Below are 22,001 nucleotides of genomic sequence, written 5' to 3' on the forward strand. Positions count from 1 at the left end.
TATACGTATTAAAGTATTATATTGAATAAAGAACCTAAAACTAAAAACCTTAAAAAATATAATATAAAAACTAAAATAAATAATCGATTTATATCTATAGTTTTATAAAATTACATACATTTCTTTCATGCACATTTTTTTGTTATCTGAATACAAGTTAAATTATAAAACAAAAAGTAGTGGGCACTAATAATACAGAGTAATTATCTTGTCAGCTTTCTTTGTTTGAAAGTTAGGTTTGGCATAAAATTTTCAATAATAATAATAATATAAATTAATAACTAGTAATGTATCTAGTCTATAATGTATTAACATTAATACTTTGAATCTCATATTTTGTATGGTTAACTAATTTTATACTTGAATAAATGGCATGTTTGCATTACAAAATACTATTCTTGACTTCAATACTATTTCTTGAAACCAGCTCCTTTCACCTCTAATATGACAATTCCACATATATTACTCAAAAACTATTAGTATTTCATCTTAATTTTTTTTATCCTGAATTAAAAATTAACTGGCGACGCCTTTAAGGTGATACAACTCCATTGAAGAAGTTTTTTAAGGTGAATAAATTGGGGGATAAAAAATTAAACAATAAAAACATAATCAATATCACTCTTTATTGATTTTAGAAAAATATATTACACATTCATTACTCCCGAGATGTATGAAACATTCTCAAGAGATCCGAGTGCCGAGTGTGTCCGCACCCTAACTTTGTATGAACATGAAGCTGAGTTTACATCTAATGTACTTTTTTATATGGATTCTATTTTATCTGACAATTACATTTCCATTGAGAAAATACTCTTAGGCCCTAAGTACCAAAGTTTAAGTAACATCAAATAAAATAAAGAAATATTTATTTTTTTATTTTTCTAACATACTCAACTAGAAGATGGAGTGCCTATAATATAAAAGTATGTCATAGAAGTGTTCACATTATAAACCACTAGCTCCTACCTCTAACAACATACAACACAAAAAGATATCACAAAAGTGCACATGCATTTTGTAAATAATGTATTAATGTAATGGATAATGAGAACTTAATGTGATGGTAAACAATGCTCTATGAATCACATTTACATTACTCGTAAGGAACTAATAAGTCCTAATGTTATGTCTCAGTAAAATGTCTTATCAACTGCAAAATTGGTCTCCGGTTTCGTTCAATCTATAGTACACTTTCAACAAAATGAGTATAACTTTTCAAGACAGATGTTAATATGAGTCGGGCAATAAATGGGAAATGTCCCAGAAAAAAAAAGATTATTGCACAGCCTACAACCCCATTAAGTTTAGAAATTCGTAGTATTAAAAGTCTATGAGCAATGTTACTGCTCTCAACCTTATCCTAAAAATAATAAATTAAAATTTATATATATGGAGTCGCCAAGTTATAATATTATTTCTGTATTTCCAGCATTCGGTATAGTATTTTATACTTAAATCTAGATATACAAAAATAGGAATCTGCAATAAAAAATCGATGTTACACATATCAACCTCCGACTGAAAATCATACAATACATTTACAATATACTAGTAATATATCTCAGTACCAGATATGTGTCAATCTAATCAAATATGACAAAAAAAAAATTCTTTAAGAAATTATGAAAAATTAGCATTAGTACGGACGGAAATTACTCGTGTTAGATGTGTTACAATAAAAACTTAGATAACAGATAAAACCCAACATATACATAAAACATGAACTACATTAGTCCTAAATTATGAGTAAACAAATCTTATAAATGAAAAATTGCATTACACGTTTTTATAACGCGTTTTTAATAGTATACACTTTTATTATAACATTGTTAACAAACAAAAAGAAAAATGTCCCCTAAAAGCCTACGTTACACTAACAACTGGAATGAAATGAGAAAATTACACTTACTTCTACAAGCACCAGAAATTCATGAATGTCAATATGGAAACATTTGTTATAGATGCAGGTCTAAATACATTACAACATCTGAGTCTAGACATGTCTCCATCCGACAGAACATATGACATCAACACATATTGCAGATTCCAACAAGCTCCCTCTAGCTAGAATGTAACTCTTAACATACCAAAACAAATCATATTATGCATTAAACAAATATTAAATTATAATGAAATAAAAAAAAAACAAATCGATAACATAAAATATGCAACTAAAACATGGACGTAAATTAATTGAATGCGTAAGAAACAATTATCAAACATATAATTATAACTTAATGTAAACAATTTCACACCACATTAAAACTACAAAATGTCGCAGACATAAAATTTAAATGTCAATAATTGTAAAAGAGAACAAAGGAATAGATTAAAATATATATATTTTTAATTTATATGTCATGTAGATTTAGAATATAATTTGTATGTTATACAAGTTGCAGTTTTATGTGTAGTGTGAGTGGCATTAAGCTAGCGGCATGCACCGCACCTTTACACTACTCACATTCACTATTCCTTGCGGGCTTTCTTCTTACTCTTCTTAGACACCTTGGCGTCCGTCCAAGTATCTGAAAACATTTCAATATCTTATCTGAAACCTTCACAAAATTAACATATGAATTTTCGTTGCAAACATTTTAAGAAAATTGTAAAGTACAAAAAAAAAATTACTGGACATATATTGTAACTAACAAGTTTTAGCATAACTTGTAACCTCGTTTTGAAACCTAAAGTTATGTTTTTGTGCATAACTTACCACCAAGTTCATCAAACACGGGCACATTTTGGATGTCGTCTTGCTTTTCAGAGGAATCAGAGGCATCCTTATCATCACCTTTAGGAGTACTCTTAGCTGCAGTAGACTGAAATTAAAAAAAAAAACATATATTATGAAATTGATGGCAATAAGAACATGAAATAAGAACATCCTATAGTAAAACAAAAGCAATATGAAGTAAGAACTGAATACCACTTTAAAAGATTATTAGAATTAAAATAATTTTTTCACAACAACTTATGTAACTTATTAAAGCCTAGGAAGAGATGTATGGATTGTGAGAAAAGGGGGGTGACAATTTAGATGATGGCAGACAGATTGATTTGGAGGATGGAAGCCTGGACCCTACGAAAGTGGGACAAGGTCAAAGGCAATGATGAACAACTTATGTAAACATTCAAATACATTTTTACTTTGAAGTATTAGTCCTTTAGAAATCGAAAGTTATCAAACTGCACACATATTCAAAATGTCTTTTTTTATATTTGTATAGATAAATTGTATCAAAAATTTCAAAGTCAAAAGGACCAATTATGTGAATAGATCAATTATTACCACTTAAAAAAAATTACATTTGAATTTGTAAAATAGTTTTAAGGAACTGATTTAACATTTTAATGTCAATCACAAATATGTTAAATTTATTCATCAAATATTTATGTACTATTATTATGACTATTATCTCTAAAATTGAGTACAAAATCAACAGTAATGTGATAAATTATTGTAAGAACTTTTAGTCTTATCATTATTTTTAATTTAAACCTATAACAATAATCATAATTAATTACTGTCTTATGACTTAAATAAAATAAGTTATATTTTTTTTTGTTAATCAGATTTAATACTAATTTGCTTAAATTTTGTTATTAGAAAATATCCTTTTTCCTTATTCAATATTAAGACAATACTCACTTCAACTGCTTTTTTCTTAATCTGCTTTTCTTTGTTTTCTTTCTTCTTGTTGCTTCTCAGGTCTTTCACTTCAGGCACTTCTTCATCCACTGCATCATCTTCCTCCAAATTACCAAGTGCAGCCTGATCGCGACGCTCAGCCTGTAAATAAATATGTACATGTGAATAACTAATGTAAGGCTTCAGATACATAATACCTAGTTATATAAAGAGCCTGTATTCAAACTATAACTATTTCTACTTACTTTAATATGTAAAAACATTTTTAAAATGATTCAACACTTTTATTATCCTATAAAAATATTCTTTTTTTATTTTTAAAAATATAATTTTGTGTATAGTACAAACTTTCGATTAAAAAATTAAGATAGTAGATTTTAAGTTAAAATATATGATTATGACCCAGGCAAGGACAATGAGATTAGAAACTTAATATTTTCTTATAATCAATGAAAACTTTTAACTTTATTTAAATTTAAAATTAAGAATTGCATGTGGCAAGGAGAACATTAAGTATAAGTGTGGAGGGGTACATTGGTAGAGGTAGGCCTAGGAAGAGATGGATGGATTGCGTGAAAGGTGACATCAAGAAGGGGGTGACAATGGAGATGATGGTAAACAGATTGATTTGGAGGATGGAAACCTGGTACACTGACCCTAAGTAAGTAAGACAAGGTCAGGGAAATGATGATGAATTAATGAAAAATTTTACAAGCCAGTAGGTGAACAATTAACAATAAAACATGTTGTATACCTCCTTAAGGACACGCTGGAACTCTTCAACCTGTGCTTGCAGTGCACGGCTAGATTCCTCATCTAGAGGGGTCTCCACTGTAACAGTCACTTTTGTAGGTTCCTCAGTGGATTCTTCAGCAGGCCTTGCCGCTTCAACATCAGCATCCTTAGCCTTCTTCTTATTTTTTTTAGTTGGACTGTCTTTCTTATCTTTCTCTTCTGGGGCCTTCACTTTTTTCTTATCACTCTTTTTTGGCACCTCTTCCCAAACACCTTCATCAAAATCGACAGGCTTATCTACTTCAACCAGTGGTTTCTTTTTTCCTTTCTTTACATCATTAGCTTCTTTCTTTGCTGGTTTGGGCTCAGCTGCCTTCTCTTTGGGTTTGGGTTTTTCAGGCTCCTTTTGTTTTTCAGGTTTTTCGTCCTTCTTCTCCTTGGCGGGAGATTTTTTGGCGGTCTCTGTCTTTGTCTTTACCTCAACGGCTGTGCGGTTAGGTGAAGACTTCTACAATAAAATGTAACAATTTACTTCATTTATCTATTTGATAATTAATTTTGTAGAATTAAAGAAATAGATCCAGCGCATATGCTAACAGGTTAAAAATAAAATGAGCGCACATCGCAGTCACGGCCGGGATCAATTGACATATGTTATAATTCCTTACCTTCTCCTTGATTTTCCTCTTCTTGTTAGATGATTTTCTATCGTCCAAAACAAGAGGCAACTTATCGAATTGTGGTTGTTCCGCCGAATGAAAACCAAAAATAAATACTAACGCTGCACATACTAAAACAACGGCAACAGCTGCGGCAGGGTACAAAAACTGCGCATTAGACACCTGGCTCAGCAGCTCCATCTCTGAATTAATTTTTAATAAAAAGCAGACCACATTAAATGATGTCAGTTAGGTGTGATAATGTCGTATAATTTAATTCCCCAGCGATAAAAGCAGACACGGAGACATGATGACGCGGCTGTGACGTGCCAAAAATTGCGACAGCTGGGTGACCATGTGGTGAAAGTTTACAAAATAAAACACATTTTCATGAATTTAAACATACAATGTTAATTTAAACATTTACGAAAACTGAGAATACTGAAAATACTAATAGAGGAGCTTTGGTTTTTTTAGAAATCTAAGTTCGGATTGGATCTGATTTTCGTACGTAAGTAACGATGCCTTTAGATATCTTTTGGGAAACCGTAGTACTGGTTCTATAATAATGTAATTAATTATATCTGAACAACATAAACAAGTATAGCTACGTCTTGCTTTCCATTCGATTTTTACCGAATATCTAAATCGATACTTTACCCAGTTTATGATTTTTTAAGAAATGTTCTTGTTTCAGGTTCATTTAAATGCGTAAAAATAACCGTATTTACAGAATTTTAATTTTGACATTGACATTTCATATAACCTCAAATCTTATAATAAACAATATGTCATTAGCACATTACACTCTGAGATAAGGTTAAGTAAAAACACATTAAATTAAGTATAGACATAAAATGGGTGGTAAGAAAAAAAACAAGAGCAAAAACAAAAGTCAAGATATAGATGGAAAAGCTATTTACAACGAGGACGTAAATACAGAAAAAAACAATGTCCAAGTTGATGATATTGAAGATAACAGAGATGTAGAAAAGCAATCACAAAAAAGAAAACATGTTAATAGCGAAACTAATGATGAAAATTTGGATACAGACCTTAGACAAAAAAGATCGAAAAAAAAGAAAATGCCCCAACCAACAGAATCTTCAGATAAGAAAAACAAAAAGTCTATACGCCAAATGAAAAAAGAAAAGCATGCCGAAAGGCAAGCTGCAGCGGAGGCACAAGCTAAAGGTCAGCTAAAATCACAATGCCTTAATTATTTATCACAGTGGAAACATGATAAATCAAACTGGAAATTTATGAAAGCAAAACAAGTTTGGCTTTTTAAGAATAAGTTTTCTCAAAACTTAGTACCAGATGCCTCATGGCCAATACTACTTGAGTATTTTGAATCTGCAAAAGGTAATATAAGAAATATGCTGTTGGCTGATGCAAATAAAGTTATTAAGGAAATGGATGATTGGACAGAATCACAAAACAATGAAGAGAACAATACTGAAACTGAAGACTCGGAGAATGCAGCTGTAAAGAAGCCTGAAGATATTGTTTATAAAAGAGCTAGGAGTTTAATACAATGCCTAGAAGAATAGTCAACTTTGTTTTATTTTAATTTATTCCACCAACTACATAGATATTTCAACAACAAGTACAACAACTAATTTATGCCTTAACTTTGGCTTTAGATTCTTCATTTGTAAATTGTTCAATCCACTTCCTCAATTTGTCGGTGTCCTGTAATCCAACTAGACGATGCTGAACTTTACCATCCTTCATAGCAATAAGGACAGGTACAGAGCTCACTTCATAGTCTAGAGCTAAATCAGTTTGTTCATCAATGTCCACTTTGGCCAAGACTACTTTGCCCTTGTTTTCAGAAATAATTGATTCTAGCCGTGGTGTTAACAGCCTGCAAGGATTGCACCACCTAGAATGATAAAAAATAAAAAATTTACAGACTAATGAAGATTAAAACAAAAAATCACACACAATTTCAGATATAATTTGTTTTGGAATACATTTATATTAATATACAAGTGATTCTTATTAGATTTTGCTCAATAGTTATAATTGCGTAATATTTTAACTAACATGTAAAGATAAATGCGAATTTTATCAAATTGATGTACTTTAATGACAACTTACGTAGCAAAGAAATCGACAACAACTGGGACCTTGCTGTTTATTACTTTTTCCTTAAAATCATCTGTGCTTTGTATTTTAACGATGTCATGATTTACAGTCGTAATTGAAATATTACGGTAAAGTTTTGTTGATTGGCCTATAAATGAATTACGGACGAAAACGTTAGTTATTTTTCTGGCAAACATTTTCTGTGCGGTATTTTAGAGTGATGCAAAATTTCACAACTATTTTGGCCCTTTTCTTTATTGTAATATTTTACAACACTGTCTTCTTCAGATATGGATTTTGGATTTGGTGACAGATGACACCTACAGGCTACAGCTGACAGCGTTTTCGTTTCTTTTCTTTTTCTCCTAGTTTATTTTTTATATTATTTGAAACTTGAAAATGACTCTTCTTTTCTTCACAAATTCTTTAACCTTTACTATAGAACTGTTTCATGATTTTCCCGCAAATGGTCTCTTCATCTCATTTTATAACCAAGTCACCATTAAATTGGTTTAGTGTTCCTAGTTTTTTTTTTTTTTAATTCAAAATGGATAATTTTTAATCTAACCACGCTCTATAAAAACTCTATTTCCAAAGAGCAAAGAGCACGTAACTCTATACTCTATTCTTTCTTGCTGTCTTTTCAAAGCGCTTTGCTGGCTAAATATCGAAGTCGGCGAAGTCAATTTGCATTAAGAGTTATTTTCAAATGTACAATTAAGTCAAAAACAGATACTACAATGTATTCTAGTGATGATTATAACGAGGTAAGTTAAGTGCATTTACAACACATACTTTAGATATTGGTTAGTTACATGTCAAAATTTGTCGTGGCGTTAACCTTTTCCTATACATTCCCTTTCAGGGAGGTTACGAATCCTATGGTGACTATGAACCTCACACAGGAGACCCTCAATATGATTTGGAGTACGATCGTTCCTATTACAAAATGCCCGAAATGGTAAGCTTTAGTTGTAAATATTTGTATATTTTATGAATTGTTTCATTGGTACAAGATAAATTTTTGCAGGTCAAGAAGTTTCTTGTTTACTTTCGCAATATGATAACAGAAGGCGTAACATTTGAAATTTTGAACTTGTATGAAAATACCTTTCCTAAGCTCACGGAGCAGTACTTTGAAAATTCTCCATGGCCTGATGAGAGTGAAGTTGCTCCTATTGTGGATAATGATCATGTAAGTTGAAACATTGCCCAAGATTTACAAATCAATCAAATGTTTTTTATTATCCTGATTTATTTGTTTAAATACAGTAACTTTAAGATGAAACTGTACAGTATTTTAATGAGAAATGATAATTGTGTAGGGAAAAGTAAGTCTTTTTGGTGGCACAAGGTTATCTACACTACGCAGTATTCTCTCCCTACATCCCTTAACATACTGCTACACAACAAATTATGTACTGTGTAGCAATTTATATTGATTTTGGATTTTCGAAACTGAAGATATTTGAAAATCTGAATAGTTCTAATTGAATATGTATTCAGCTGTTTCAATAACATTATTTCTTTGTAGATATTCATGATCTTGTACAAAGAATTGTACTATAGGGACATTTACTCCAGAGTGCCAGGAGGTCCCAAACCTGAGCAGCGATTCCATTCATTCTACAATTACTGTGACCTGTTCAACTATATCCTGTCTGCAGAGACTCCTGTGCCTCTGGAGTTACCTGACCAGTGGCTGTGGGAGCTTGTTGATGAATTTGTTTATCAATTTCAATCATTCGCCCAGTACAGGTATAATACTTTCAACTTTCATATTTGCTGATATTAAACTAAAACTAAACTAAGAAAACAAAGTTTTTAACATTACAACACACTTAAACTTAACCTATATGAATTTAAAAGTTGTGGAGACTATGTATGACTTCATTGAACATATGTAAATTTCAGGTCTAGAACCTCAAAATTAAGTCAAGCTGAAATTGAAACTCTCAATACTGAGAACAAAGCGTGGAATGTTCTTTGCATTCTCAATGTTCTTCACTCTCTTGTTGACAAGTCTAACATCAAGAGACAACTTGAGGTAACATTGACATAATTTATTTTAAAATGGAGACATTAAAATATTACTATTTATAATTACATAGTTTGTGACTCATTTACCTTTGTCTCTTATTAAAACAAATTCAATAATTTTGGTGCATTGGTCGCATAGTTTTATTTTTGTGTATTTGTAATTTTTTTTAAATAATATATGCAGGTTTACGCATCCGGTGGCGATCCGGATTCAGTAGCCGGGGAATTTGGACGTCATTCCCTGTACAAGATGTTGGGATATTTCTCTCTTGTGGGTCTACTCCGTCTTCATTCCTTGCTCGGGGATTATTATCAAGCTATTAAGGTAAATATTGAAACAACAATGCTAATAAGTTATTCATAATATTTTGTTAAATTATCCACTAATAGAAAGCTTAAACGATTATTGTATAAGAATAATTGTGTTCAATACACACAAAACCCAATTAAAAGATGTATAGTACACATGTGTGTATTAATTGTGAATAAAATATTGTAGGTCTAGTTCTTCTCATGAATAAAAAAATCAATGTTATTTATAATCTTAACTGTTATATTCCAGGTGTTGGAAAACATAGAGCTGCACAAGAAATCCCAGTACTCTCATGTACCTGCATGCCAGATATCTACATCTTATTATGTAGGCTTTGCTTACATGATGATGCGTCGATATTCCGATGCCATCCGCACGCTGTCGTCTGCGCTGCTTTACATCCAGCGCACAAAGCAACTGTTCTCGGCTCGCTCCTACCAGAATGATCAGATCAATAAGCAGACTGATCAGATGTACCATCTTCTGGCTATTTGTCTGGTTCTCCATCCCCAATGTGTAGACGAGTCTATACAGCAGGTACCACCTTTGTTTTTTATAGTAAAAGAGCCATGTGTAGCTTTTGAATTGGTGATTTTACAATTAATATTAATTTACTAGGTGCTCCGTGAGAAGAATTACCATGAAAAGATGTACAAGATGCAGTATGGCGAGATGAGCGAGTTCGAGAGCTGCTTCACGTTTGCGTGTCCCAAGTTCTTGTCGCCATGTCCGCCGCCCATCGAGCCCGGCTCCAACTACAGCCGTGATGCCGTTAAGCACCAGACTCAAGTCTTCATGGATGAGGTGAAGTAATAAATTTCTAGTTTTTTTTTTTATTAACAGATATTCTCCATCATAGTAACCTCTGTACTACAACAATATTGCCATCCCTTTCAAACTTATAACCTTTACTAGATTGTTATGGCTTTATTTCGCGGTTGACATTTTTTTTTCGCATACAGGTACGTCAACAAAAGATGCTGCCAACAATAAGGTCTTACCTAAAGCTGTACACGACCTTGCCATTGGCTAAGTTGGCGGCCTTCATGTCAGCGGCGCGCGGCAGCGAGCGGGACGCGGCTCGCGAGCACGCCGCCCTCGCCATACACCTGCTCTGCTTCAAGCACAAGATGAAGAATGTTGTCTGGACCAAGGGCCCCAGTGGACTTGATGGAAAGTTCCAGAGCGGTTCTGAGGTGGGTATTCACAATCCAGATTTAAATTCAGCTTTTTATTAAAAACAATTACTAATAAGCGCAAGTACACTGAATTTGACTTTTTTTTTAATAATGTTGTTTTTTAAATTATGAAAAATGTTAAATTAAAATATTTTGTTGCAGTTGGATTTCTATATTGACAATGACATGATCCACATTGCCGACACCAAGGTGGCTCACCGCTATGGCGACTTCTTCATCCGTAAGCTGCTTAAGTTTGAAGAGCTGAACCGAAAATTGCACCATATTAAAATATAGGAAGTCCAATATTTTGTATTGAAATAAATAAACATTATATTTAGTACCAGTTTGTATTTCAAACTCTTGGAGCATAACGAATAAATTGTCGATTTCTTTTATAAAACTTTTTCGGTTCTTTTATTTCAATGTTTTCCCTTTGTACAGTTTCAGGATGTGGTTCCATAAATTGTTTCCAAGGATGTTCCTCTTCTATGTGTATATCTTTTAGCCATGTTTTATATTTGCTGAGAAAACTTTTGCAAGCCCTAGACAAACTTTCATTTGTATTTGTTTCATTCTGAAAAATATAGTCATTCATAAAACTAAAGAGAAAATAATTCAAAGATTCAAGCTCAAAGTAAAAAAAAATATTTTACCTTACGTAAAATATTGACACATTTATCATGGAAAGCTTCTAAATGTTTTAAAATCACTTCATTTGGTCTCAGATTCTCCTGCTTTACAATATCCATGATGTACAAAACATAAGAAAATTTCAATTGTACGGTACCATGTCTGAGTAATGTTCCTAAAATTTCAATATTAATTCTGAAACAAACAAAATATCATATTTAATACAACAGCTTATGTTAATACTAACTAGCTCTTGCCTGGGACTCTATCCGCGCAGAAAAAAAATATGGTTCTTCCAAATTTCACTAAAATGCCTTGAGCAGTTCTGGAGATACCTTCTAATATGGCTCATCTTATAGAGATACATCTCTTATATGAACTCTTTAGCGATGTCACAGGGTAAAATGTATTGGATTGTCGAGATTACCAACAACATGGGGTTGTTGGGTTTTTCAGAAAGTTAGATGACTAGAGGAGTCATGGTAAAGATACGGCCCGCGATTGCAATGTTTTTTAGAGCTTTTAGATTTAATTCGATTCTAATTTAATAAATAAAATGTTATAATAATTCAGTTCAATTATTTTATTTTCAAACTGGCCCACCTACGAATTCAAAATTTAATATATAGCCCTCTGCAAAATTGAGTTTGACACCTCTGGTTTAGAGAGACTCCTGGTCCTGCTCACACACAATATACGCACTAGTTGTGCAGTTGCGGAAAAATCGAGCCCATACAACTAATAGAGATGTCACTATATTAATTTTAATAGAATTAAACATAATCTTACTTCAGTTGTTTCTCCTTCATTTCATTAAATAATTTTTTAGCATTTTCTTTAGTTTTACAGGCCATCGCCAACACGCCATATGTCAAGATGTTAGATTTTATAGCTTTTCTGCGTTGATAACTTTTTTTGCAATTTTTAACTTCATTTTCTATTAATTCTTTAATGAGCTGAAAAATACAAAAGTGTAGAATAAGAAATTATCATTAATTAAGGAAGCCTGGTTACATTTATACTTACAAATGCACCATCATAGTCCATTCTTAAACATCTTTTCTTAATAAGCATGTTATAAAAATCTATATCTGGTTTTACATTTAAAGATTTCATTTTTTCAATTATTTGTATTTCACATTCCCTACTTTCATCTATTAAAGGTAACATTTGTGTGAATGTTTTAACATCAGGTTTTACTGATAGTGCCTCCATTTCTTTGAGAAAATCTTCTTGCCCGCCAACAATTGCAAATTTATCTTGCAATGTTTCAACTTCTTGAAGAGATAACACCTGATTTAATTGTAAGAACTTTGATAGTAAGTTGGGAACTGTCCTCTTTTCACTTTGGGTTTTTTTATATTCTTTTGGAAGTAAAGTAATTGAGTTTTGATTTTTTACAATAGTTATTTCTTTACTTGTTCCACCACTAGGAACAAAATTTTGATCTTCTAAATCTACCTCTTCATGATTGTCTATTGATTCATCACAAGTTTGAGCTATAGATTTTTTTTCTATCTCTTGGTTTTCCAATATTGAATTTTCAATACATTTGACATTTTTATTTGATTCTATCTGTATTCTGTTCACTCTACTCAAATCAATCATTACTTGTTCTTGAATTGCTTCAATTAAAGTTTTAATATCATCTGTAGATCCCAAATTGCAATCTTTAACACATTTCAGCATTAAATTGAATGTGTAAACATTTGGTTTCTCTCTCATACTCAACATTTTTCTCCATACAAGAAGAGCATGTCTCAAACCATGCTCTTTATCATTGATACAAGCATGTAGAAGATGATTGAAAGTATGAACTCTTATTTTAATTTTCTTTGACATCATTTCATCTACAATTTTAAAAGCCATTGGAAGATCACCACACCTACCGAAAGCTTTAATCATTACATTGTAGTTTGTGATATTTGGTTCCACACCTTTCTCTATCATTAGTTCTCTTAAGTGCTTTGCATTCTTCAAACCATCCAAAGGCCAGGGACTATTAATACAGGCTTCAAACAAACAGGTATATGTATCACCGGTAGGTTTAAGAGCTCTTCTTTTCATATCATTGAATAGTTTAAATGCCTTTTTGGTATACCCTACATCTGCACAGGCTCCTATTAAGATATTGTAGATATAATTTTCTGGCTTAACTCTATCTTCTTTTAACATTCTTACTTCTAATATGTCTATGGCTTCTTTAAGACGTTTATGTTTTATATATTGTTTTATAAGATCAGCATACTGTTTAATAGTTAACTTTTGGCTTGGTAGAGGGACTTTTTCAAGAAACTCGTGCTCTTTTATATCTCCTTCATCTTCTAGCACATCATTAGATGTACTTTTAAATTTAGTTGACAAAGTGCCAAAGGTATCGGGATCCTCGATAAATTTCAAATTTGCTTCAGTTTTAGGCACTTGTTTCAATCTATTTTCATCCATTGTTTTTGAAGCGGAGGCATAATGTTTATAAATTGAAAAGTCAAATCTTTTAAAATTTACTCGAATATTTCTTAGACTATACATTTTTAAAAGTGCCATATTGAACAACAGCTTTCAACAAGATTTTGCATTAAAATTATACGTTTTGAGTGTTCATGTATTTATATACGCATATTCGTTTACATTAAAAAAAAAAACGTCGATAAAGACGATGTAAATGCAATATTCAAATCACTTTTTCACAAATCCTTGCCTATGCCTAAAAGTCTGTCGTGGAAAAATCCTGTTATTTATAATTCACTACCACAGAAAAAACAATTTTTAATCGTTCTTATATTTAATAATCAATAAAAATATTATTTATTCTGGTTCAAAGTAACCTAAACTTAATTTGACAGGTGTTTGTTTACCACAGTGCAGTGCGCGTGCGCAGTGTTTAAATATTTAGATGCAGATTATTTTACCTCCGCAATGTAAAAGTACTTTATAGACATAAAACAATAAACAGGTAGCAGTAGTGCGAATCTATGAATCCTGTTTAGCTTAAATATTTTAATCCTATTTAATTTAAAAACCAAGACAAAAGGAGGTTGGAGGTTGTGAAGGTTTTCGAACTGAACACAAAAATTTTAAGTGACATTGACAATTAACTTCATTTGATTTGACATTTGTCGCATGGCCCGCATGGTATTGAAGAAAATAGAAAATAGTTTTATTCATTATTGTATTATTTCGTTCTGAAACTTTGAGCAATCATGTCTGACGATAACGTAGAAGATATGGAGGCAAGTTCTTCGAGTAGTGAAAATGAAGAAGAAGAAATGGCTGAAGATGAAGAGAATGGTCCAAAAACATATCTTCCCGGTCAGCCACTAAAAGAAGACGAACATCTAGTTTGTGACCAGTCAGCATATGTGATGTTACATCAAGCTCAGACGGGCGCACCGTGTCTTAGCTTCGACATAGTTACGGATAATTTAGGCAGTGATAGAACTGAATATCCCATGACTGCCTATATGGTCGCTGGAACGCAGGCTTCTAGTGTACATCTTAATAAGTAAGGGAATGTTTATAGTATTGTTTTATATTTATGAGGATTCGTGCTGGGTACTCAGTTTATTTTAATTTTAATATTCAATTAAATTCTGAATTACTAAACAATAGATAAACAATAGTAAAATAATATTAAATTTGATATTGGTGTGGGTATTCATAAATTAGTCAAATTAGAAAAAGTATTTTGAATTTCTGAATACTCTTAATCAATGATTGAATTTTTCTTTATTTAAAAATTTACATAGAAAAATGTTTGAATATTTACTATTTTGGTTTATTGCTATATTTCACAGTGTCATTGTAATGAAAATGTCAAATCTTCATTCCACAACAAAACTAGATGAGGACCAAGAGTCAGATGATGAGGATGATGAAGATGAGGAAGAAGATGAAGAAAAGAAACCTAATATGACATTTGCATTTATTAAGCATGAAGGCTGTGTTACCAGGATAAGGGTATGTAACCACTTAACACTTAAAAAAAAACTTGACTGACTACAATATTATATTTCCTCACTCTTCACTTTATGCAGCTGTTTTAGTAACAGATGATCACAATGGAATGTACATGCATTAGAAAAATATTACGATCTAGGATTGTTTGGATACTAATAGGAAAGTTTTGTAGCAACATAAGTTTATAAAAATGAATCAAGATACCAATATAAGTAACTAAAAGATAAAGTGGAAGATAATTTGTTTATTTTTTCAGACAACAAATTTTAGGAATTCGGTTTTAGCTGCAAGTTGGTCAGAACTGGGTGTGGTGAATGTGTGGAATATAACACAGCAGCTACAAGCCGTTGATGATCCAATACTTCTAGAGAGATACAACCTTAGTAATGTAACAACACCAGTAAAGCCACTCTACTCTTTCAATGGACACCAACAAGAAGGATTTGGCATTGATTGGTGTCCTACAGAACTAGGTGTAGGTATACATTATTTTGATTAAGATCTTTATCATCACAGGTGGGCACAGTTAATCGAAAAGTTAACTTCGTTAATCGTTAATTCGTTAATTAAAAAATTAACTTCGTTAAAGCGTTAAATTCTCGAAAATTTAACGCAAGTTAAAGTTAATCGTTAACAGTTAACCATACCAAAATTATACATACTAATTTCACTCTTATTGTGGCGACACTTGTTTAAAATAGTAATTTGACTATACATTCTATAACACATAAGTATTAGAGACAAGTATGAATGCATTTTAGTATATTTCATTACGAGTGCGGAAAGCCTGTCATTGCAAAGAGTTCCAACAAATGTGTACCCGAGCCGAGGCGCAGCCGAAGGTGAGGGTTGACAGTGGGAACAAGTTGTAATGACAGTTCCGCACGTGTACTAAACAACTATTTTTAATACAGTTGGGAAAAAATAAGGCAATTTAATATAATAATAAAAACACAATAAACTCAACTGACTAAAATGTTTGAAAAATGGCGCCAACCGTAAAAGAATACAAACAGAGTTTTTTTTTATTTTCTTCACCCATTCTGGGTAGGTAAAGGGAACTACGCCCAAACGGCCAAGTCTTCAGTAGATTATTATTATTGATATGAAATGAAAATGAAACCTAACCTAATTCATTGAATCAAATCATTAAATCTGATATTGTAACAAATTAGGAGCTTCTTTTTAGAAATATTTGCATGAATCATAAAAACTTCAATAATTTTTTTTTGTAAAAACTTGGTTGTTTTTTCTTTATAATAGACATTATTTTGACAGTTGGGAAAGAGAAGGCACGAGTTTGGAAAAGATAAAGAAAAAGCATGAGTAAAAAAGTGTTTTAAAACAGTTGCTCAAAAAGTGGCGTATTGCAGGGACGAAGAGCGTTCGGAATGTGGGCTATTACATACTCTTGCTTTATATACTCGTAATGAAATATACTACGTATTTCAAACCTTCTTTTGATTTTGTCCTGTTGGTCACGTCTTTCCCGGACGCTCTGATGCATCACACTTGCACGCGAACTTCACATATATCAATTATAAACTCGTTCGTTCACCATTCGAGTCGCCGACAGTCGCCCAACATAGTTGAACTTAGGAGCGTGGCGTGGCACGTAATTTAAACAAAATGACAGCACGTCTCCAAGTTTCTAATTTAACGATTAACGGACTTTTATTAACGGAAGTTGAGTTTAACGGAAGTTAACAAAAGCGTTAACACTTTTTGAAGTTAACTTAAAAGTTAATCCGTTAAGCAAAATGTTAACTTCGTTAATTAACGATTAACGGATTAACGAGTTAATGCCCAGCTCTGTTTATCATAAAGTGTGTAATGTTCTGTACTAATATATTTAACACTTGCTAGGTTCTAGCAACAGGTGATTGTAGACGAGACATACATATTTGGAAACCAAATGAAGGTGGGACATGGAATGTAGATCAGCGCCCTTTAGTGGGTCACACAAGCTCAGTTGAAGATATTCAATGGTCACCTAATGAAAGGTAAATTTCAGTTTATTTAATGTAAATGACTCTTGATTATTGGTTACTAATAATCAAACTATAAGTCTATGTGAGATTGATGTGGATAGAAAATAATTAACAAAACTTTTACATTTCTTTGTGAAGCAAAATTAAAATGGTGAGAACCGTATTTCAACTCATTTTGTGGCTAAGCAGAACATAAATCCAAACAGAGGACACAAAAAGCTAGTTTGTTTTATAAGATTTACATATGGGCATAATTTTCTAGGAATGTATTAGCATCATGTTCAGTTGACAAATCAATACGGATTTGGGACACAAGAGCGGGACCACAGAAAGCCTGCATGCTGACTGCTGAGAATGCTCACCAGAGTGATGTCAATGTTATATCTTGGAATAACAAGGAACCATTTATAGCTAGCGGTAAGCACTAATAAGAACCTAATGATTATTTAATAACAATTTAAAAGTGAATGTAATAAATGAGCCTTTACACAAACAAGGGATTTGATTTGTGTAGTAAAGGTATCTTATGTGCACATATCTTTTGCCAAACTTACATGACAATATGTTTTCAATTACTTGTCACTTATGAATTGATAAAAAAAATTTGCTTATATCATAGGTGGTGATGATGGCTTCCTTCACATTTGGGACTTGAGGAATTTTACGAGCAACTCCCCTGTTGGTACCTTTAAGCATCATACTGCACCAGTAACATCGGTAGAGTGGCACTGGACAGAGCCAAGCGTCTTAGCTTCAGCGGGAGAGGACAATCAAGTCGCTCTCTGGGACTTGGCAGTAGAAAGAGATGATGATGAAGTTATTGATGAAGAACTCAAGGTAAGCAGAGTAATTTATAATGTTTTATGTCTGCCTGAAATCTTTTATTAAAAATGATTCTGTCTAAAGTAAATTTAAATAAGATCGGGGTTAATTCTTATATTTTTAATAAATGATAATATTAAATAAATCATATTTTATTTGTTACAGAATCTACCTCCACAGTTATTATTTATTCATCAAGGGCAGACTGAAATTAAAGAGCTTCATTGGCATAAACAAATTCCCGGCGTCATTGTTACAACTGCGCACACTGGTTTTAATATATTTAAAACTATAAGTGTTTAAAATAAAATATATTAAGTTATATAATAGTTTTATTTCAACATTTCTTACAAAAATATTAATACCATGATTTACAATTGATAACAAATAAACCTTTTTCATTCAGAATGCACCATCGCTAAATTAACAAGATGACGGATTGTTGGTCTGCCATGCGGACAATTCTGAAATAAATAATAATATAAAAGTAGTAATTAAGTTTACATGAATTCAAAAATGTTATATAGAAAGTTCATACCCAAGGCTTGTCTATATCAGCCATATGATCAACTAGTACTTTCATATCAGCTTTACTCAAAGCTGTTCCGATCATAACAGATTTTCTACACGCTCTTGACGCGAACATTGCACGCACACGACTTGGCCGGCAGTATTCCGAGTCATTTTCCTAAAAATTTTATTGTACTTATTATATAATTACTTATATATATGTATAAGTAAACAATAGTATAGTGGGCTGAATTCAAGGTTTACTCACACGCAACATAAATAAGAGTTCTTCAATATCATCTTTGCCAAAGATCCAGTTTTTTGACATTGGAATGGTCAATAATTTAACTCTTTTCGTGGGTAAAGCGTTTTCATTAATTTCAAATGTAAATCCATTCTTTTTAAATATTTGTAGATTATCCATTAATATTTCTTCATTAACTCCTGAGAGCTCTAATTGTTGTGGTCTGTAAAAACGGGTTATAAGGTATAAAATTTCGACTATACAATCAAATGGATTTAATTTACAAGCTTTGTTAACTATGAATGTAGTTATTATTATTACTTACATAACTAATTTTTGACTTGTAAGTTCTGTTGTTTTTTGTAAAGTTTCGAAGTTATATATTTCATCTGTGGCATGTTGATCGATAATAAATAGATCTTCACCTAATCTAGTTATTATAAAACCCAAATTAAACTGACCTATAACAATCATATCTTTAAATGAATCTTTTGATATTTCTCTACTCAATTCTTCTTCACACTTTTTATTGTGAACAGGATTAATTTCACTTTTGAACTTTATTTTATCAGGTTTAATCTTTTGCTTTTGGTTGTTGTATATTTCTGCTAGTTTAGTAACATGATCAATAGATGTTTTCATTGTTATTGATTTTCTATTATATTTTCCAAGTTCTTCTTTGTCAGTTACAATTTCTTGCCTTTTACTTTTAGGTGTGGGAGCAAGTACAGGCTTTACAGGTGTATTTGTAGTTTTACAATAAATTGTTTTTGATTTTTCAATAACAACATCAGAAATATTTCTGATTTGTGTATTAGGTAGTTCATTTGAAAATTCCAAATACATAACTTCAGGTTTTTCATTTTCAGCTGGTATATCACTAGGCTGTTCATCAATATTATTTTCAGGTTCTATTTTTACTTTGCTATTGGATCTGGTTGTGTATAGATCAAGATTTATAATATTTTCAACTTCAGCATTACCATCATTTTCATCACAAAGTTTTATGTCATCTTGATTTACATTTTGATAGATTTCTACTCTTTTCGATTTTGATATAGCATAATCTAATAATGTGTTGGATTTTCTTTTAAGTTCAGGCTTTTTTTCAGTGCTGCCATTTGTTTTAATATCAGATTTTGTAGATTTATTACTAAACTGCTGCATGAATGAATTAAAAATTCTTGGTTGTTCAATATCAGGTACAATTTGTGTATTACTTATTGAATGTGCTGATTCTAGTTTCATAACTCTGGGAATGTTTTCGAATAGCTTACTTATGGAACATTTGACTACATCAAGAATAGCTTTTTCTTTGGCCAAAAATAGTTTTCTTTTGTCAGGTGTAACATTGACATCTACTAATGTTCTCTCTAAGACAATATTAAGAAAAACAAAAGGGTATTGATGAGGATTAAACTGTCTATAAATTTCATTTATAAGTTTCATAATTTTAGTTGGTTCACAAGGTCTTGAGTTCACATAATAAAATTGACGATCAGTACTTGAGCGACCACATCCATGAGCACATGTAGATATATATCCAACTAGTTCTACTGGTGGAGAACCATTTTTGTATCCTTGAGATTTTTGTGAACTTTGTATGCTACCTTGAGTATTTGTAATTTCATTATTCTCAGCATCATTGGAATCTTCAGACAAATCTATTTCTGTATCTTCTACATTTATAGTTTCTTCAGACATTTTCACTTCACCTGATAAACCTTTAAAAATATTTTCTTTAATGTTTGGTACATATTCAGTTTTTATGTCCAATAGATTTTCTAATTGTTTAACACCAAACACAGATGCTATATTATCTTTATATGAAATTGATCCTTGTGTTGTAACAACTAATGATTTGGTATTCGAATTAGATTGATTACTACATGTTATACTGAAAAAGTTTTCATTTAAAACATAAAACTTGAAATTAATATAGCTTAAAAATTAAACAATTTAGTGCTACTTACTTTACTCCTAAAGAAATTAAACAATATGCATATAATAAGCTTGTCATTTTATTAAATTCTCTTTTAGAATTCTTATGTAATTCTTTCTGTCTTACTGGAAGTGAAGAAAACAAATCTGTTAAGGTGACAGTTGTTCCGACTTGTCTTGAACATGGTGTTTTATTTATTATATTTCCTTTATGGTCATATTCAATTTTTGTTGCTGTCAATAAACAATTATTATTACACATAATGTTATTCTCATTATTTAGGAAATAGTTATATAATTACCATAGTCTGCACTTTGATGTCTTGTTGTAATAGTTAGTTTGGCTAATGCACATAAAGAACTAAGAGCTTCCCCTCTAAAGCCAAAACTGGACACCCCTAGCAGATCTGAATAGTCTGTTAACTTGGATGTATGGTATTTTAAAGCTGTGAATAACAAGATTTTTAATTATACAATGTTACACTGTCAAAATAATTTTCTTAATAAGTTTGAGATAATTGTTTTCATACAGATATTTCACTAGTAAAATCATTGTGTAAATGATAAAAATGTAATTTTTGTGTTTATTGAATTAATTAAATAAAAACAAATTTACTCAAAGCAGAGAAGTTATCTTCAGTAACACCAGTTCCATTATCTGATACTTCAATGAGGTCAATGCCATGATTCTTTAGTCTTATATCTATTTTAGTAGCACCCGCATCTAATGAATTTTCTACAAGTTCTTTTACTGCTACTGCTAAGCTTAACACCACCTGTAAGTAAAGAAAAAATATTCAGTTGTCTAGATACTAAAATGATATTTATATGACTTAACAATGTTTTGTTTTTAGCAAGACAATTTAAACAATTTTAAAAGTTCTATCAAGGCGGATTCGAATTGCAAAATGCCCAGTTAACTTCACTTCGAAATAAACGTAAGTCTTGTCACTCTTGTTTGTCTTGACTTGGAGAAATAAAATTTACCTGGCCTGAACAAATTTTATGAACTGTGTCCTTGTTTATTGGTTTTATAGCAACTTGCGTATGTTTTGTATTATAATCATCTTCCATTTTTGTGGTTTTTTCATTTACAAATAAATATGTCTTAATATAAAAGAACGTCAAAGGAAAAATTAAATATAAAATTTACTTATTCATCAAACTATCGTGTTATTTAATATTTTAACTTAGTAAATGTAATATTTGTAAGAAATTTTTAAAATCCA

The 22,001-nt window shown here is 31.4% G+C and overlaps 7 protein-coding genes across 8 annotated transcripts; 3 read left to right on the plus strand and 4 right to left on the minus strand.

The window, feature by feature from the left end:
• Positions 1-2,363: 2,363 nt before the first annotated feature.
• LOC106713804 (neurofilament heavy polypeptide) lies at positions 2,364-5,364 on the minus strand. Its single transcript, XM_014506666.2, has 5 exons — positions 5,059-5,364; positions 4,410-4,898; positions 3,656-3,796; positions 2,720-2,825; positions 2,364-2,531 (listed from the first exon to the last, which is right to left on the minus strand). Exons 1-5 carry the CDS (start codon positions 5,248-5,250, stop codon positions 2,473-2,475), a joined length of 987 nt encoding a protein of 328 aa, XP_014362152.2. The 5' UTR covers positions 5,251-5,364; the 3' UTR covers positions 2,364-2,472.
• Positions 5,365-5,478: 114 nt separating this feature from the next.
• On the plus strand, positions 5,479-6,691 carry LOC106713805 (uncharacterized protein C7orf50 homolog). Its single transcript, XM_014506667.2, has one exon. The coding sequence runs from the start codon at positions 5,907-5,909 to the stop codon at positions 6,600-6,602; it is 696 nt and encodes a 231-aa protein (XP_014362153.1). The 5' UTR covers positions 5,479-5,906; the 3' UTR covers positions 6,603-6,691.
• On the minus strand, positions 6,604-7,600 carry LOC106713806 (thioredoxin, mitochondrial). Its single transcript, XM_014506670.2, has 2 exons — positions 7,156-7,600; positions 6,604-6,937 (listed from the first exon to the last, which is right to left on the minus strand). The coding sequence occupies exons 1-2, from the start codon at positions 7,338-7,340 to the stop codon at positions 6,673-6,675; spliced, it is 450 nt and encodes a 149-aa protein (XP_014362156.2). The 5' UTR covers positions 7,341-7,600; the 3' UTR covers positions 6,604-6,672.
• Positions 7,601-7,744: 144 nt separating this feature from the next.
• LOC106713802 (eukaryotic translation initiation factor 3 subunit L) lies at positions 7,745-11,081 on the plus strand. The gene is made up of 10 exons (XM_014506664.2): positions 7,745-7,910; positions 8,009-8,104; positions 8,174-8,338; positions 8,678-8,901; positions 9,058-9,190; positions 9,368-9,508; positions 9,746-10,033; positions 10,115-10,300; positions 10,459-10,692; positions 10,837-11,081. The coding sequence occupies exons 1-10, from the start codon at positions 7,884-7,886 to the stop codon at positions 10,969-10,971; spliced, it is 1,629 nt and encodes a 542-aa protein (XP_014362150.2). The 5' UTR covers positions 7,745-7,883; the 3' UTR covers positions 10,972-11,081.
• LOC106713801 (pentatricopeptide repeat-containing protein 1, mitochondrial) lies at positions 11,030-13,930 on the minus strand. The gene is made up of 4 exons (XM_014506663.2): positions 12,334-13,930; positions 12,097-12,263; positions 11,331-11,502; positions 11,030-11,251 (listed from the first exon to the last, which is right to left on the minus strand). The coding sequence occupies exons 1-4, from the start codon at positions 13,849-13,851 to the stop codon at positions 11,030-11,032; spliced, it is 2,079 nt and encodes a 692-aa protein (XP_014362149.2). The 5' UTR covers positions 13,852-13,930.
• Positions 13,931-14,423: 493 nt separating this feature from the next.
• On the plus strand, positions 14,424-18,380 carry LOC106713753 (glutamate-rich WD repeat-containing protein 1). The gene is made up of 7 exons (XM_014506603.2): positions 14,424-14,809; positions 15,102-15,264; positions 15,521-15,739; positions 17,131-17,267; positions 17,518-17,672; positions 17,875-18,092; positions 18,243-18,380. Exons 1-7 carry the CDS (start codon positions 14,508-14,510, stop codon positions 18,378-18,380), a joined length of 1,332 nt encoding a protein of 443 aa, XP_014362089.2. The 5' UTR covers positions 14,424-14,507.
• Positions 18,381-18,447: 67 nt separating this feature from the next.
• Positions 18,448-21,887, minus strand: LOC106713749 (mismatch repair endonuclease PMS2). Of its 2 annotated transcripts, XM_014506597.2 has the most exons (8): positions 21,760-21,887; positions 21,389-21,548; positions 21,075-21,218; positions 20,805-21,006; positions 19,157-20,728; positions 18,856-19,054; positions 18,616-18,765; positions 18,448-18,541 (listed from the first exon to the last, which is right to left on the minus strand). In XM_014506597.2, exons 1-8 carry the CDS (start codon positions 21,844-21,846, stop codon positions 18,476-18,478), a joined length of 2,580 nt encoding a protein of 859 aa, XP_014362083.2. In that variant the 5' UTR covers positions 21,847-21,887; the 3' UTR covers positions 18,448-18,475. The 2 variants fall into 2 exon arrangements, with proteins under 2 accessions (XP_014362083.2, XP_014362084.2); XM_014506598.2 differs by lacking the exon at positions 21,075-21,218.
• Between the last annotated feature and the right edge of the window lie 114 nt (positions 21,888-22,001).

The sequence above is a fragment of the Papilio machaon genome, chromosome 12, assembly GCF_912999745.1.
Source record: "Papilio machaon chromosome 12, ilPapMach1.1, whole genome shotgun sequence".
Taxonomy (NCBI): Eukaryota; Metazoa; Arthropoda; class Insecta; order Lepidoptera; family Papilionidae; genus Papilio; species Papilio machaon.

Coding starts and splice junctions, on each gene's coding strand:
- LOC106713804 (XM_014506666.2), bottom strand. CDS start 5,250: ATGGAGCTGCTGAGCCAGGTGTCTAATGCGCAGTTTTTGTACCCTGCC. Junction 4,899..5,058: donor AGAGGAAAATCAAGGAGAAG/GTAAGGAATTAT, acceptor ATTTTATTGTAG/AAGTCTTCACCTAACCGCAC. Junction 2,826..3,655: donor TTAAGAAAAAAGCAGTTGAA/GTGAGTATTGTC, acceptor TTTTAATTTCAG/TCTACTGCAGCTAAGAGTAC.
- LOC106713805 (XM_014506667.2), top strand. CDS start 5,907: ATGGGTGGTAAGAAAAAAAACAAGAGCAAAAACAAAAGTCAAGATATA.
- LOC106713806 (XM_014506670.2), bottom strand. CDS start 7,340: ATGTTTGCCAGAAAAATAACTAACGTTTTCGTCCGTAATTCATTTATA. Junction 6,938..7,155: donor GTTGTCGATTTCTTTGCTAC/GTAAGTTGTCAT, acceptor TTATCATTCTAG/GTGGTGCAATCCTTGCAGGC.
- LOC106713802 (XM_014506664.2), top strand. CDS start 7,884: ATGTATTCTAGTGATGATTATAACGAG. Junction 9,191..9,367: donor ACATCAAGAGACAACTTGAG/GTAACATTGACA, acceptor TAATATATGCAG/GTTTACGCATCCGGTGGCGA. Junction 9,509..9,745: donor ATTATTATCAAGCTATTAAG/GTAAATATTGAA, acceptor GTTATATTCCAG/GTGTTGGAAAACATAGAGCT.
- LOC106713801 (XM_014506663.2), bottom strand. CDS start 13,851: ATGGCACTTTTAAAAATGTATAGTCTAAGAAATATTCGAGTAAATTTT. Junction 12,264..12,333: donor TGGACTATGATGGTGCATTT/GTAAGTATAAAT, acceptor TGTATTTTTCAG/CTCATTAAAGAATTAATAGA. Junction 11,503..12,096: donor ATGAAGGAGAAACAACTGAA/GTAAGATTATGT, acceptor TGTTTGTTTCAG/AATTAATATTGAAATTTTAG.
- LOC106713753 (XM_014506603.2), top strand. CDS start 14,508: ATGTCTGACGATAACGTAGAAGATATGGAGGCAAGTTCTTCGAGTAGT. Junction 14,810..15,101: donor TCTAGTGTACATCTTAATAA/GTAAGGGAATGT, acceptor TATATTTCACAG/TGTCATTGTAATGAAAATGT. Junction 17,268..17,517: donor CAATGGTCACCTAATGAAAG/GTAAATTTCAGT, acceptor ATAATTTTCTAG/GAATGTATTAGCATCATGTT.
- LOC106713749 (XM_014506597.2), bottom strand. CDS start 21,846: ATGGAAGATGATTATAATACAAAACATACGCAAGTTGCTATAAAACCA. Junction 19,055..19,156: donor ACAAGTCAAAAATTAGTTAT/GTAAGTAATAAT, acceptor CCGTTTTTACAG/ACCACAACAATTAGAGCTCT. Junction 18,766..18,855: donor AACTCTTATTTATGTTGCGT/GTGAGTAAACCT, acceptor TAAAATTTTTAG/GAAAATGACTCGGAATACTG.